The sequence below is a fragment of the Gekko japonicus genome, unplaced genomic scaffold (genome assembly GCF_001447785.1).
Source record: "Gekko japonicus isolate JY-2015 unplaced genomic scaffold, Gekko_japonicus_V1.1 scaffold711, whole genome shotgun sequence".
Taxonomy (NCBI): domain Eukaryota; kingdom Metazoa; phylum Chordata; class Lepidosauria; order Squamata; family Gekkonidae; genus Gekko; species Gekko japonicus.
In genome coordinates, this window is record NW_015165849.1 from 469,251 (window position 1) to 481,912 (window position 12,662).

Below are 12,662 nucleotides of genomic sequence, written 5' to 3' on the forward strand. Positions count from 1 at the left end.
TTTCTTCAAATACATTAGAAACAGGAAACCAGCCAGGGAGGCAGTGGGGCCCTTGGACGACCAAGGGGTAAAAGGAGTATTGAAGGATGATAGGGAAATGGCTGAGAAGCTAAATGCATTTTTTGCCTCCGTCTTCACTGTGGAAGATGAGAAGTGCTTGCCCACTCCAGAACCACTGATTTCAGGAGGGGTGTTGGAAGACCTGAGTCAGATTGAGGTGACGAGAGAGGAGGTCCTAAAACTGATAAACAACTTAAAAACTGATAAATCACCAGGCCCAGATGGCATACATCCGAGAGTTCTGAAAGAACTCAAATGTGAACTTGTAGATCTCCTGACAAAGATATGTAATCTTTCCTTAAAATCTGCCTCCATTCCTGAGGATTGGAAGGTAGCTAATGTCACTCCCATCTTTAAAAAGGGTTCCAGAGGAGATCCGGGAAATTACAGGCCTGTCAGTCTGACGTCGATACCGGGTAAATTGGTGGAAACCATTATTAAGGAAAGAATTAGTAGGCACATAGATGAACAAAACCTATTGAGGCAGACTCAACATGGGTTCTGTAAGGGAAGATCTTGTCTCACTAACCTGTTAATGTTCTTTGAGGGGGTGAACAAACATGTGGACAAGGGGGATCCAATAGATATTGTTTACCTTGACTTCCAGAAAGCTTTTGATAAAGTTCCTCATCAAAGGCTCCTAAGTAAGCTCAAAAATCATGGGATAGAAGGACAAGTCCTTTTATGGATCAAAAACTGGCTAGTTCATAGAAAACAGAGAGTGAGTGTAGGTGGGCAATTTTCTCAGTGGAGGGTGGTAAGCAGTGGGGTACCGCAGGGATCAGTACTTGGTCCACTGCTTTTTAACTTGTTCATTAATGATTTGGAGTTGGGAGTAAGCAGTGAAGTGGCTAAATTTGCGGATGATACGAAGTTGTTCAGGGTGGTGAAAACCAGTGAGGATTGTGAGGCACTCCAAAGGGATCTGTCAAAGTTGGGCGAGTGGGCGTCAACATGGCAAATGGGGTTCAATGTGGCCAAGTGCAAGGTGATGCACATTGGAGCCAAAAATCCTAACTATAAATACACGTTGATGGGGTCTGAACTGGCAGAGACAGATCAAGAGAGAGATCTTGGAGTTGTAGTAGATAACTCACTGAAAATGTCGAGACAGTGTGTGACTGCAATAAAGAAGGCCAATGCTATGCTGGGGATTATTAGGAAGGGTATTGTAAACAGATCAGCCAATATCATAATGCCGCTATATAAATCAATGGTGCGACCTCATCTGGAATACTGTGTGCAATTCTGGTCACCACACCTTAAAAAGGATATTATAGCTTTGGAAAAAGTGCAGAAAAGGGCAACTCGCATGATAAAAGGGTTGGAACACTTTCCCTATGAGGAAAGGTTAAAGCGCTTAGGGCTCTTTAGCTTGGAGAAAAGACGACTGAGGGGTGACATGATCGAGGTTTATAAGATTATGCATGGGAAAGAGCAGGTAAAGAAAGAGGTACTTTTCTCCCTTTCTCACAATACAAGAACCCGTGGGCACTCCATGAAATTGCTGAGCGGTCGGGTTAGAACGGATAAAAGGAAGTACTTATTCACCCAAAGAGTGATTAACACATGGAATTCACTGCCACAGGAAGTGGTGGCAGCTACAAGCATGGACGGCTTCAAAAGGGAATTAGATAAGCATATGGAGCAGAGGTCCATCAGTGGCTATTAGCCACAAGGTATAGATAGGGACTCTGGGGCAAGTGATGCTCTGTCATCTTGGTGCTTGGGGGGGGTCAACAGTGGGAGGGCTTCTAATGTCCTGGCCCCACTGGTGGACCTCCTGATGGCACTGGTATTTCTGGCCACTGTGGGATACAGAGTGTTGGACTGGATGGGCCTTTGGCCTGATCCAACATTGGCATCTCTTATGTTCTTATGTCTAGGACACAGAAAAGAAAATACTTTTTTACTCAACAAGTAATTACATTCACTGCAAGTGGAGGTAGTGATGGTCACAAGCACTGATGGCTTTAAAAGGCAATGAGACATGGAGGAGAGGCCCATCCACGCCTGCCAGCCAAGGTGAGTTAAGGAAACCGCCATATTCAGAGGCAGTAAACTTCTGAAGCCCAGTGCTAGAAGGCAAGAGGAGGCCATTGACTCTAGGTACTGTTGGTTGGCTGTTTTGTGAAACAGGCTGATGGATTAGATCGACCATTGCTATGATCTTGAGGGCTTTTCTTATGTTCTTATTTATCCTTATACTTTTGCTCACTCATATTAGGCATTTTTGGAAGCAATGGACCAGTTTTCCCTCTAAGTAATGAAACATGTAAGACCACTTAGCATATTCCATACATACATTCACCTCTTCACCTGAAATGTTTAAAGCGCTTCAAGCTAAATGTTTAGGCTGCTACTGTAATCAATATTGTTCTATGGTCTAAAATGGATTTGCTAAATCATATAGCAAATACGATGTCTAACATAGAATATTTACAGCACACAAATATCAGGAATATGCTCCACACAAGTTTCACTAGAAAATACAGGAGTTGTACAAGGGCATACTTGAGTCACCTCTGTGAAGTTTTCAGACAAGAAATGCCCTAACGGGCTGCCTGCCAAACCTCATTTACCCCACCATTTTTTCATAGTGTCACCTGAGCTACCTGGATGACACAGAATTATGAAAAATTTTATCACATGGGATGGCAACAATGTGACCTGCAACTGCCTCATAATACTGTACTGTATTTAACTTGTCAAGGAAAAAAAGTTTAAAACATGAAACATACCAACACCAACAGCACCAAACTGCTGGCCCACTAAGGGACTTGGACTGAACTGACTGTAGGCTGGCATTCTGCCAAAAGGACCATAGGAGCTCACAGACTGGAATGAAGTAGAAGACGATGATCCTAGAGAAGACTGAAGGAAAGCAGTTGTACAAGACTCAATGCAAGACAGAACAAGAAACATGAATGGTTGGATCCAGCCCGCTTTTTCACTCAATCGTGCCCAATACCTCTCCTTACTACAGCCCTTCTTCCTTTTTCAGCAGCAGAAAAACTGGCTGGATCCAACCCAAAGTCATGAAAGAGGCAAAACAATCATTTTAAACCCTCGGGCTCTTCCAAAAGTTCACCAGTGGGACCTGCATCCAGAAGTGAATGGTAGGAACCAATCACTGCATAATACACATAAGGATGTGCAAAAAATAAAAATCAACATTTTTCGGGTTTGGGTATACTGAACCTGAAAAATATTGGCATTTTCTGAAATTCCTGAATCCCAATGCTGGTATAGTATTTGGGATCTTTCACAAATCCCACATTTTCCAGCTCCATTATACCCTATGGGGACAATTATAGTCAATGAGCCCTATAAAGTATAATGAGGAATGGATCCAGGGGCATCTGGGACTTGGGGGGGGGGGCTGTTTTTGAGATAGGCAAATCAAATTTGTGGCATACCTGCTGGTGCCTCTCCTCAACCTCCCCACCAAGTTTCAAAAAGACTGGACCAGGTAGTTCGATTCTATGGGCTCCCAAAGAAGATGCCCTCACCCTCCACTGGTTTCAATAGAAGGGGGGAAGGATTTAAAGGGATCAGTCCCTTTAAACGCCTTCTCCAAGCTGCAAGTGAACTCTGAAGGCATTTAAAGGGCTTGCAGTCCCTTTAAACACCTTTTTCAAGCAGCAAGTTCACCCAGAAGGCATTTAAAGAGACTGCAATCCCTTTAAACACCCTTTAACTTCGACTATCCGGCAGTCCCAAAAGAAATCCCAAGTGGCTTGGCCACTTTGAATAGCTAGTACTTCAATACTTTGTTTTCCTGAAGATAAACAGGTCTGTCCCCTTTTTTCTTTTGAAAGAAAGTTATCTATACCCTACTAGAAATGGAAAATACAGCAGAATAGACAGTCCAAATGCAGCTCTGTTCCTGTGCCACTTAGCCTCCTGGCACGATTCACTCTGGGTCACTCTAAAAGTAAATTTAACCAAGTGTGATACTGATTTGTTGATTAACACTGTTATATTCCTGTTAAGCTACAAAAGATTCACAGATGTTCAAATTTACAGCAAAGATAGAATGCCAAAAGCTGTCCTGGCAACCGACCAACTATAAACACAAGATGGCGAGGCAGGATCACTAGATACAGAATCTTTCTAGAGCCTTAACTACTGCCTGGGCTTTTAAAAGAAATATGGTGGTGGGAAAGATTTGAGGAGGCAGGATATAAACAGCAGCAACATGACAGCTGCTAAAGTTGCACTGCCCAGAAGAACATACAAACCTTTAAATTCACAGACCGGTTTAAAAGATCACAGGGCACAATGGCAGTGAGCAAATTCACACATCCTCTGTGACAAATTCAACTTGTAAACTCTTTCTGAAGATACACAAAGGCCCTTTTGAAATATAGAGAATTGCATACTCTATAACTAGGCATAGTATAGACTGTACCTGAACAATAGCTGGATCCTGGGGGAGTGAACACTGTGGTTTAGGCGGCTCACAAACAGTCAGATCCTTTATATCGCTGCCACGGAATATAATGTATTCAAATACTTCATCACGAGGTGGTATAGGCCGATCAGTGGGTCTGTCTTCAGTACCAAAGGAACGAACTGCCAAAAAAAAGTTTTAACAAATTATCTAGTATTTTGCACTACCCCATTGCATATGCAGAACATGATGCTGAACATTCACTAGGTCCTCTACACTGACATTGTCAAAAGGCCACATTTAAAAAAAACAAAAAACCCTAAGCTAAAAACAGGCTAACCCAGTTTGACCACAAGTCAGCAAACAGGCAGTCTGCACATCCCCTGAAAACAATTTTTAATTGTCACAGACTACCAGGTTAGTGGCATTTTAGCCTGCTCTAGAAGATGAAAATGGAATGCAAAAGAAAGAGAAGCTCATCTGGGAAGGAAGTCTGGGGGCAGGCTGGTTAGCCATGTCATTAGGGTGTGTGTCAGACTCCTGGGCGAGTTATTCTCAACAACACTCTCTTTGGCAGTGCTATGTTTACTGAGTTATAACAAGGTCCAGGTCATAACAGTACTGTGTCAGTTCTAAAGATTTTGGAGGGTACAATGCAAGACCACCTCTCCTCCCATGTTCCACCATGACAGCTGTCTGAGTGCCACCTTGCAAAGATCGACAACTGCCTGAACATGTGTGTTCTCTGCTGAAGCCCCACCTTGTGGAATGGCCTGCCTAAGCAGGTCAGGAAAGCTCCCATATGTCTGTCATTCTGCAAAGTACGCAGAACAGAACTGTTCAAGAGGCTGTTTGTATACAGGGAACAGAGCTATGTTATAATGGAATGGTGCTTTTATAAAGGGAACAGGACCGTAGAGCATACCACTGTTTACAGTATGTATGTGTTTGCAGTATGCATTATCCTGCTCTCAGTGCACTGTTCTCTACTTATGCAATGCCATTTTCTGCAATACTAGTCCTATGATAATCCTTATTATATGCCATATTTACTTTCCTATCATACTTAAACTTCCTTTCCTGATTTAAGATAAATACACCATTTATAATTTAGCATATAAAATGGTTTTACACAGTTTAGAAGTACAAGTATTTTCATTTTCTATAAGAAAAACTGCAAGTATATTCAGTACTTGAGAAAGAGTTGCAAATTGCTGCACCCTATGCTACCACAGCACATGAATTTTTAACTTTTTACCATCTGAGGCAGGAAAATTAAAAGTAGTCACTGTAGATTGTCCTGCCAATGTTTAGATATAAAGCTTAAGTTTAGAACACTGAAAATTCTGAATATTATCCTTAAACACATTACAATATATTAAATGCCAAAATTATTTACATTTAAACAAAGAGAAACCCTCTTAAAACATTGTACATGTCACGTCTACAGTATTACTGATTTTTATTTTCAGTGCTTCCCCAAATTCCCCAACTTTTTCATGAGACACATTTTGAGCATGAAAAGCCTTGACTTAAGAATAATTTTACTTCATAGGAGTGTTTTTGATCCAATGCTCCCCCTGAGCCTCCCTTGGCGGAGTATAAATCAGAAAATAAATAATTTTTCCAATTTTTTCATTGAACAGTAGGGGGGAAAAGCCCCTCCCCCCGGTCTTCCTTTTTTCCTGGCCCTCCACATCTCTAGTCTCATCCTACTGATTGCACTGTGTAATCTGCCTAGAGTCACAGTAGGAAAGGTGGGCTATAATGAATTTCCTGCCAAGATGTTTGCAATTACAAATACTTAAATTAAAACTTGGTTAATCTGGGGCCACAGCTTTAGCTGGCAGATACTACTTTTAAAATTTGCAAAGAAATCTTAGTATTAATAATCCTATCATACTGGTTATGCATATATATTCAAGAGGAAACATCTTGATTCCTTAAAACTCTCTGAAGGTAAGGCTATGCTACTATAATCTGGAAATGGCACAAATAATTCATGGCAGTGATAGAGAGGCATGTAATAAACCCACAGCCAAAAGCCACAAGGTATCAGAGATCATTATGCATGCATATGGTTGAACGCTCAACTCTGGCATCTCCAGTTGCAAAAATCTCAGGTAGCAGGATGGAGAAAGGTCTAGAGTGCTTGTAGCCAGAATAAACTGTACTAGGCTGAATCAACAAAGTGCACAGCTGCTTCATGCATTTGTTGCAGGTCTGCACGACGTATGTTCTATAGGCAGAACCAATTAAAGAATTATGCCTCTTCAGCAAGAGAATGTTATGATGCCCTTGACTTGAATACGTGCTCTTTAAACTCCCGATTCCTACTGGAAAGTCACAAATCAAAAGTTTTAAAAGGAGGTTTTTAAACCTCAGGATACTGAAAATCCAGTATCAGAAGCCAAAGCAAGAGGCCTGTGCAGTTCCACAACAGAAGCCTTGGTCTAGTGCAGCAGCTCCCATTTGTTGTCAGGTGCTGCATGGTGAAAAATCAACAGAAAGAGGAAGGCACGATGAGGGCTTGGCCAAGAAGCAAATCAATGGTCATATCCTTAAAGTCTCCATGGAGCCAGCTTTGTCAAAGTTACCCAAGACGTCAAATATCAAACAAGAGAGCAAGTCTCATGCAAGTGCTATGGCTGTGCTGGCACGTGCACTGCCATACCTGCTCACATCTAAAGGATGTAGGAAACTTTTTTTTTTTGCTTTTGTGCTGTTGCCTTTGAAAACTGTAAAACAGTTTTGCTACTAAGATAAATGGGAAACTGCACACTGAGGAGCACTGTTGCCCACCCACTGGGTTAATGGACTACACAATAAGCTAAGAATTTCACAGCTTTGCCTAGAATCAATAAAAATTATGTGGTGGTTTTATAGCCTCTTGCTATTTCTAGCGCTGTTTAATTTCTACCACGTATGAAATGTTCTGTGCACTGTAAAAGTAAAACACAAAGCACAACTCACGTGGAGTAGACAAATTTCCTGAGACCAGTTTCTCCAAAGTTACTCACAGAATAACATCTGAAGAAGAGCTGTAAGGGGGCTAATATACTGGGAAGAGAAAGAAGATGTGTGTATGTGTGCATTTGTTTTAGGGTGCTTTGGGTAGCAAGGTAAAGTAAAGGTAAAGGTTCCCTTGCTCGAAAGCCAGTCGAATCCGACTCTAGGGTTGCGGTGCTCATCTCCGTTTCAAAGCCGAAGAGCCAGCGCTGTCCGAAGACGTTTCCGTGGTCATGTGGCCGGCATGACTAAACACCAAGGCACACAGAACGCTGTTACCTTCCCACTGAAGTGGTACCTATTTATCTACTTGCAATTTCTTGCTTTCGAACTGCTAGGTTGGCAGGAGCTGGAACTAGAGACGGGAGCTCACTCCGTCATGTGACAACCCGGGTCTTGAACTGCTGAACTACCGACCTTCCACAGCCTGCAGTTCAGCGTCTTAACCACTTGAGCCACTGCAGCTCCATTTGGGTAGCAAAGCAGGCGATAAATATAATAAATTTCCCTTGCCATGTGTGTTAAGGTAACAACTTTAGCCTTCTTATAGTCCATCAGCAATCACAACTTGAAGCAATGACTTAGCAGGGACATATTAAAGCTACCATGCTCCAGAGAAACAGAACATAACATAAGGAATAGAACAGGTATTATAGACACTCATGGACAGCAGAGGCAAGAACATGTGAACTTATGAAGCTGCCTTATACTGAATCAGACTACATCAGCACTGCTTACTCAGACTGACAATGGGTCTCCAGGATCCTTTTAGCTGGAGATGTTGGGGATTGAACTAGGGACCTTCTGCATGCAAAACAGATACTCTACTATTGAGCTGTAGCCCCTCCCCAAGAAGAAGAGTCTTCCTTTTCCCAGCAGGTCCTGCTCCAACTAAAACAATCCAGCAGTTGCTGCTGTCATGAGAAAGACTGCCCTGGGGGACCTGGTGGTACAACAGCCTCACAGAAGGTCCATCTGCCTGCAGCTGCCGCTCAGTCACAAAGTGAAGCAACATCACAGCAGAGGAAACACCATTCTTTGCATTTCCCTTGCATAGAGAAGGTGGGCATATGAACTACATTTGCTAGCAGGTTCCCTTCCCAAACTATTTTTGACAAGGCTAGAGAATTCTCTACTCAGGCCTTCTGAAGAGATACAACAGTGTGTCTGCAAGTTCAAGGACATTTCCCTGAGTAGCATGACTTTCACAGTTCACCCCACCCAGCAGTCTGAAATGCCCCCCCCCCCAAAATCCTACTCCTGGGGGAGACTGAACTCCTTGGAACAGAACTGTGGGGCATTTTGGGCTACCACAGGACACAGAAGCTGCAAAATACACACTCTGCAGGAAGAAGTCCTTACTTCCTCAGAACTACTACTCTGGATCCAACCCCCAGTGGTCAAGTGTTGTTCATGGCAAACACATTCTTTTCATCACACCTAGACAATGAACTGCTCACAAGAAGGGGGACAACAGAAACAGTCAGGTGTGATTTTACCTGCCTCTCTCTTCATTCTGTAGATAATAAATAAATAATAATAATCTTTCAATTTATTAATCATTCAATCCTGCAGAGCTTGCTGGCTCTGAGCGATTTCACGCGGGACTAACAACAATTTATGGGGGTAAGGGAGGACGACATATATCTTTTAAATCACACACGTTCGCAACCGGTGGGGATTTGTTCAGCTGCAGGGTCAGACGTGTTCCGGCGGCATATTCACTTCGGCTTGGCTAGATGATGTCAGCTTCTCCAGGTCTTCAAGTTGCAGCGCCGCACTGCCACCGCCTGGCCGGAACGGCCCATTACAGGCTTCTCGGAGTCAAAGAGATTTTTCTTAGGCTTTCAATCTTGCGAGCTGAGCATTCCGTTCGTCGGATAACACCTCCCCCACCGGGGCAGGGGGTTTGGTGTGCCCACCCTCTCTAGGGAGTGGTACCCATTTCATCTACTCACCGAAGCTTTCAAACTGCTGGGTGGACGGCGAGCTGGGGACAGGGCTGGTAGCTCACACCAGCACTGACAGCTCAGATGTTACTATAACCAGAAGATAAATCCTCTGTGCCACCGCTCCCCTTAATTAGTTAATTAGTCCCCTTAGATGTGGACTAATTAACTCTAAAGACTGTGGATTTGGACTAATTAACTCTACAGAAACCCCAACCAAACCAAAGTAAACAGTTTACAGTTGGATAGGATCAGAAGCCTATCTAGACCAGCAGTCTAAGCAAAGTATCTGTGTACCAGCCCAGCAAAGATACTGAACCCAGACCCATGTGTAGTTCAATCATAAAGGAATTGCTCTTCAAGTGGACTGCTTACAGAAGACTTGCCACATGCTGCAAGAAAAGGCCAAGATCTCCCAGGGCCTCAGTTCAACCTGGCTAGGGCAGGGATTGTTAAAGTTCTGTCTTAAACAAAAATAACAGAAATGTAGGGAGGGAATTTTCACCCAGCCATGAACAGAGAACACTAATCCACCCAGCTGCCAGAGGAGACTGCTCCATGTCCACTGAGTACCATCCACATTGGGATGCCTAGGTCAAGAATTCCGGGAAATGGGTTATCTCCTGTTCTGGATGGGGTTGCACTGCCCCTAAAGGAGCAGGTTTGTAGCCTGTGGGTGACTCCTGGACTTGGGCCTCCTGCTGGATAAACAGATGATAGTGGTAGCCAGGGATGCCTGGGGGGAGATCTTGCTACTCTGATGCAATGTTAACTGGAGTGGATTGCAGGGACCACCTCACTCTAGTCCTGTTCCATCTTTACTGGCTTCCAATTTGTTTTCAGGTCCATGTCTAGGTGTCAGTATTGACCTTTAAAACCCTGTATGGCTTGGGGTCAGCATACTTGAAGGACCACCTTCTCCTATATGAACCTACCCATCCACTGTAGTCATTTTTGGTGGTCAAGCTTCAGGTGCCCCTGCCATTGGAGGCTACATCATGAATGACAGCGAAGGAAGGGCCTTCTAAGTCGTGGTGCCAAAACTTTGGAACTCACTCCCCAGGGAGATTTGTCTGTCCCCCCTCTACTGTTGTCTTCTGCCATGAAGTGAATACGTTATTTCTCATCTGGCATACTCCCAATAACTATTACTGACTTCCTTCCCAGTTTTTGGTGTTGCGTGTGTTTAAGATTTTAGTGAATACACACACACGCTACATACTAGAGACCTCGGCTTCAGACAAAGAAAGAACTTAGCACACGTTTCACTCTCACTAATTGTAATTCTCCAAAGCAGAGTGCAAAGCAAGAGACCTCCCTTTTTCATGCATGTCACAGAGCTGAGGGGAAAGAAGGATGGTTGGCTAGCCAGCCAAGTAAAACACCTGCATAAACTGTGCCACTAAAGGAAACCAAAGAAAAAGCATAATTCTTAATTTGCATGGACAAAAAAACCCAAACAGCAAGTTTCATTGCATTTATTTAAGTAGAAGTTGGTTCTAACGTACAGCAACCATGTTGATTTCAAAGTTGCTTTCCAACCCAAAACGTGGCCACTGGCACCTTAAGAGCCCCCTTCATGTGAAACAATGAACAGACTGGTGCTTTCTGATGCAAATATGCAAAGCCTCTATTAATGCATGTCTCTCCTTAAATCCGTTCTTATCTACCACTGCACAACAAATGGTGCTATAACTAGTCTGTGCTAGGTGCAATACTTTTCATGGTCTTGACATAAATATTGCTTAAGTTTGATGAATCAGTACTGCATACAATTCACTTCATCCTAAGGCTTCAAAGTTTCCAGAAATCATATATCAGTTTTATGAACTATAATGAAAGGAACTAGAAACCAACCAATATACTGTTTTATTCTTAGGAACTGTGAACATAGATCTCTAACAATTACAAAATTATTAACTATTCTATACTATTCTATATCAGGATGAGGCTAAACAAGTATAGGGGGCAACTATCATGGAGGGTGCTGTACTGGAAAGGTTAAAAGCCGGAATGCGGAAGTAACTGCTGCAACACAGAAGTAACTTTTAACAAAGCAAAAACTCAGACAGCTTCTTTGTGAACCTCTCTGCAATTAACTCAAAATCAGGGATTGAATGCAAGCAAATTGCGCCTTTATGCAATTGTCAATACTACCAAAATGCTGCCCTTCAGTACAGTGCTGGATTGCCTCATGATATAATACTTCCAAAACATATAAATCTTGCTGTGCAATAGTTCAACCTGGAACAATGCTAATATAAGCAGGTACAAAAATACCCCCCCACACACATGCAAAGACCATTCACAATCCAATCCAATGCAGTTAATGTTACTGGTTTAATTGAATTTAAGTACCTCTGCACAGGACCGCTCTGCTAAATTAGCATAGCTCACTAATTTTAGTGCCAATATATGTGCTTCGGATTGCAGAAGAATAGTTTGTCTTTTTTGGGGAGGCGGAAGTATATAAATAATGTGAAGAACTATTATAAACCATCTTAATTCTAAAAAATTGCTGAGATTCTTGGGCAACATAGAAATGAACATTGTCCTAGGTGGTCAAGTTACAATTTGTTTTATTATTTAATGAATATCAGAGGGCTCCAAAAATTCAACATTCAAAACTTCTTTAACCAAATAATCCAGTGACATTTTTGTCTACAAAGTTGCAGTGACAAAGAGTGCACATAAGAAAAAGAAAAGGAAGGTCATGCTCGACCCAACCCACAAAAGAAGGTAACACATCAGAGACAGCATTCCCCCATCCTTCCCCAATTTGGAAGTGCATTATCTTCCCACAGTCAAGGAAAGAGATTAGGGAGAATAAACTGCTGTTGAATTTTAGTTCTGATTTCCACTGAATGTGCAAATTTCAACATGAGGGAGAACCTTTCGTCAAACAACTAAACAAGTCACATGAAAACGCAGTTTCTCTGCTTTGCCATCAAGTTTTGGATACTATTCACAGCTCAAAGAGCTTTGCAAAAGCCCTAAATGCTGATTTTTAGGTACCCAGCAATACTTCACCCAGCCCACCTGGAAGAAGCTCTGCAAAATTTCCAAGCACTAGAATTCTCCCAAGGGCATGCCCCAACACCAGAAATAGATGGTAGCATAAGAGATGGAGTACTACCACAGCAAAGTCACCAGTTGTGGAACTTGCTCTCCCTACAGGTTTTGCTGACACATTCTTTCAGAACTGCTTTTTTTTGTGAACAAAAAGGTGCCTGTACAAGGTTTCACGG

General features: G+C 42.6%; 1 protein-coding gene across 2 annotated transcripts in view; it reads right to left on the reverse strand.

Annotated features, from left to right (window-relative positions):
- Nucleotides 1-12,662, reverse strand: part of LSM14A (LSM14A mRNA processing body assembly factor) — a 33,349-nt gene that overhangs the window by 14,856 nt on the left and 5,831 nt on the right. For both annotated transcript variants that reach the window (XM_015411101.1, XM_015411100.1), the window contains exons 2-3: nt 4,475-4,638; nt 2,802-2,934 (exon numbers count right to left, since the gene is read on the reverse strand). In XM_015411101.1, the coding sequence (XP_015266587.1) occupies nt 2,802-2,934; nt 4,475-4,638 (297 nt within the window). The remainder of the gene's footprint in view (nt 1-2,801; nt 2,935-4,474; nt 4,639-12,662) is intronic.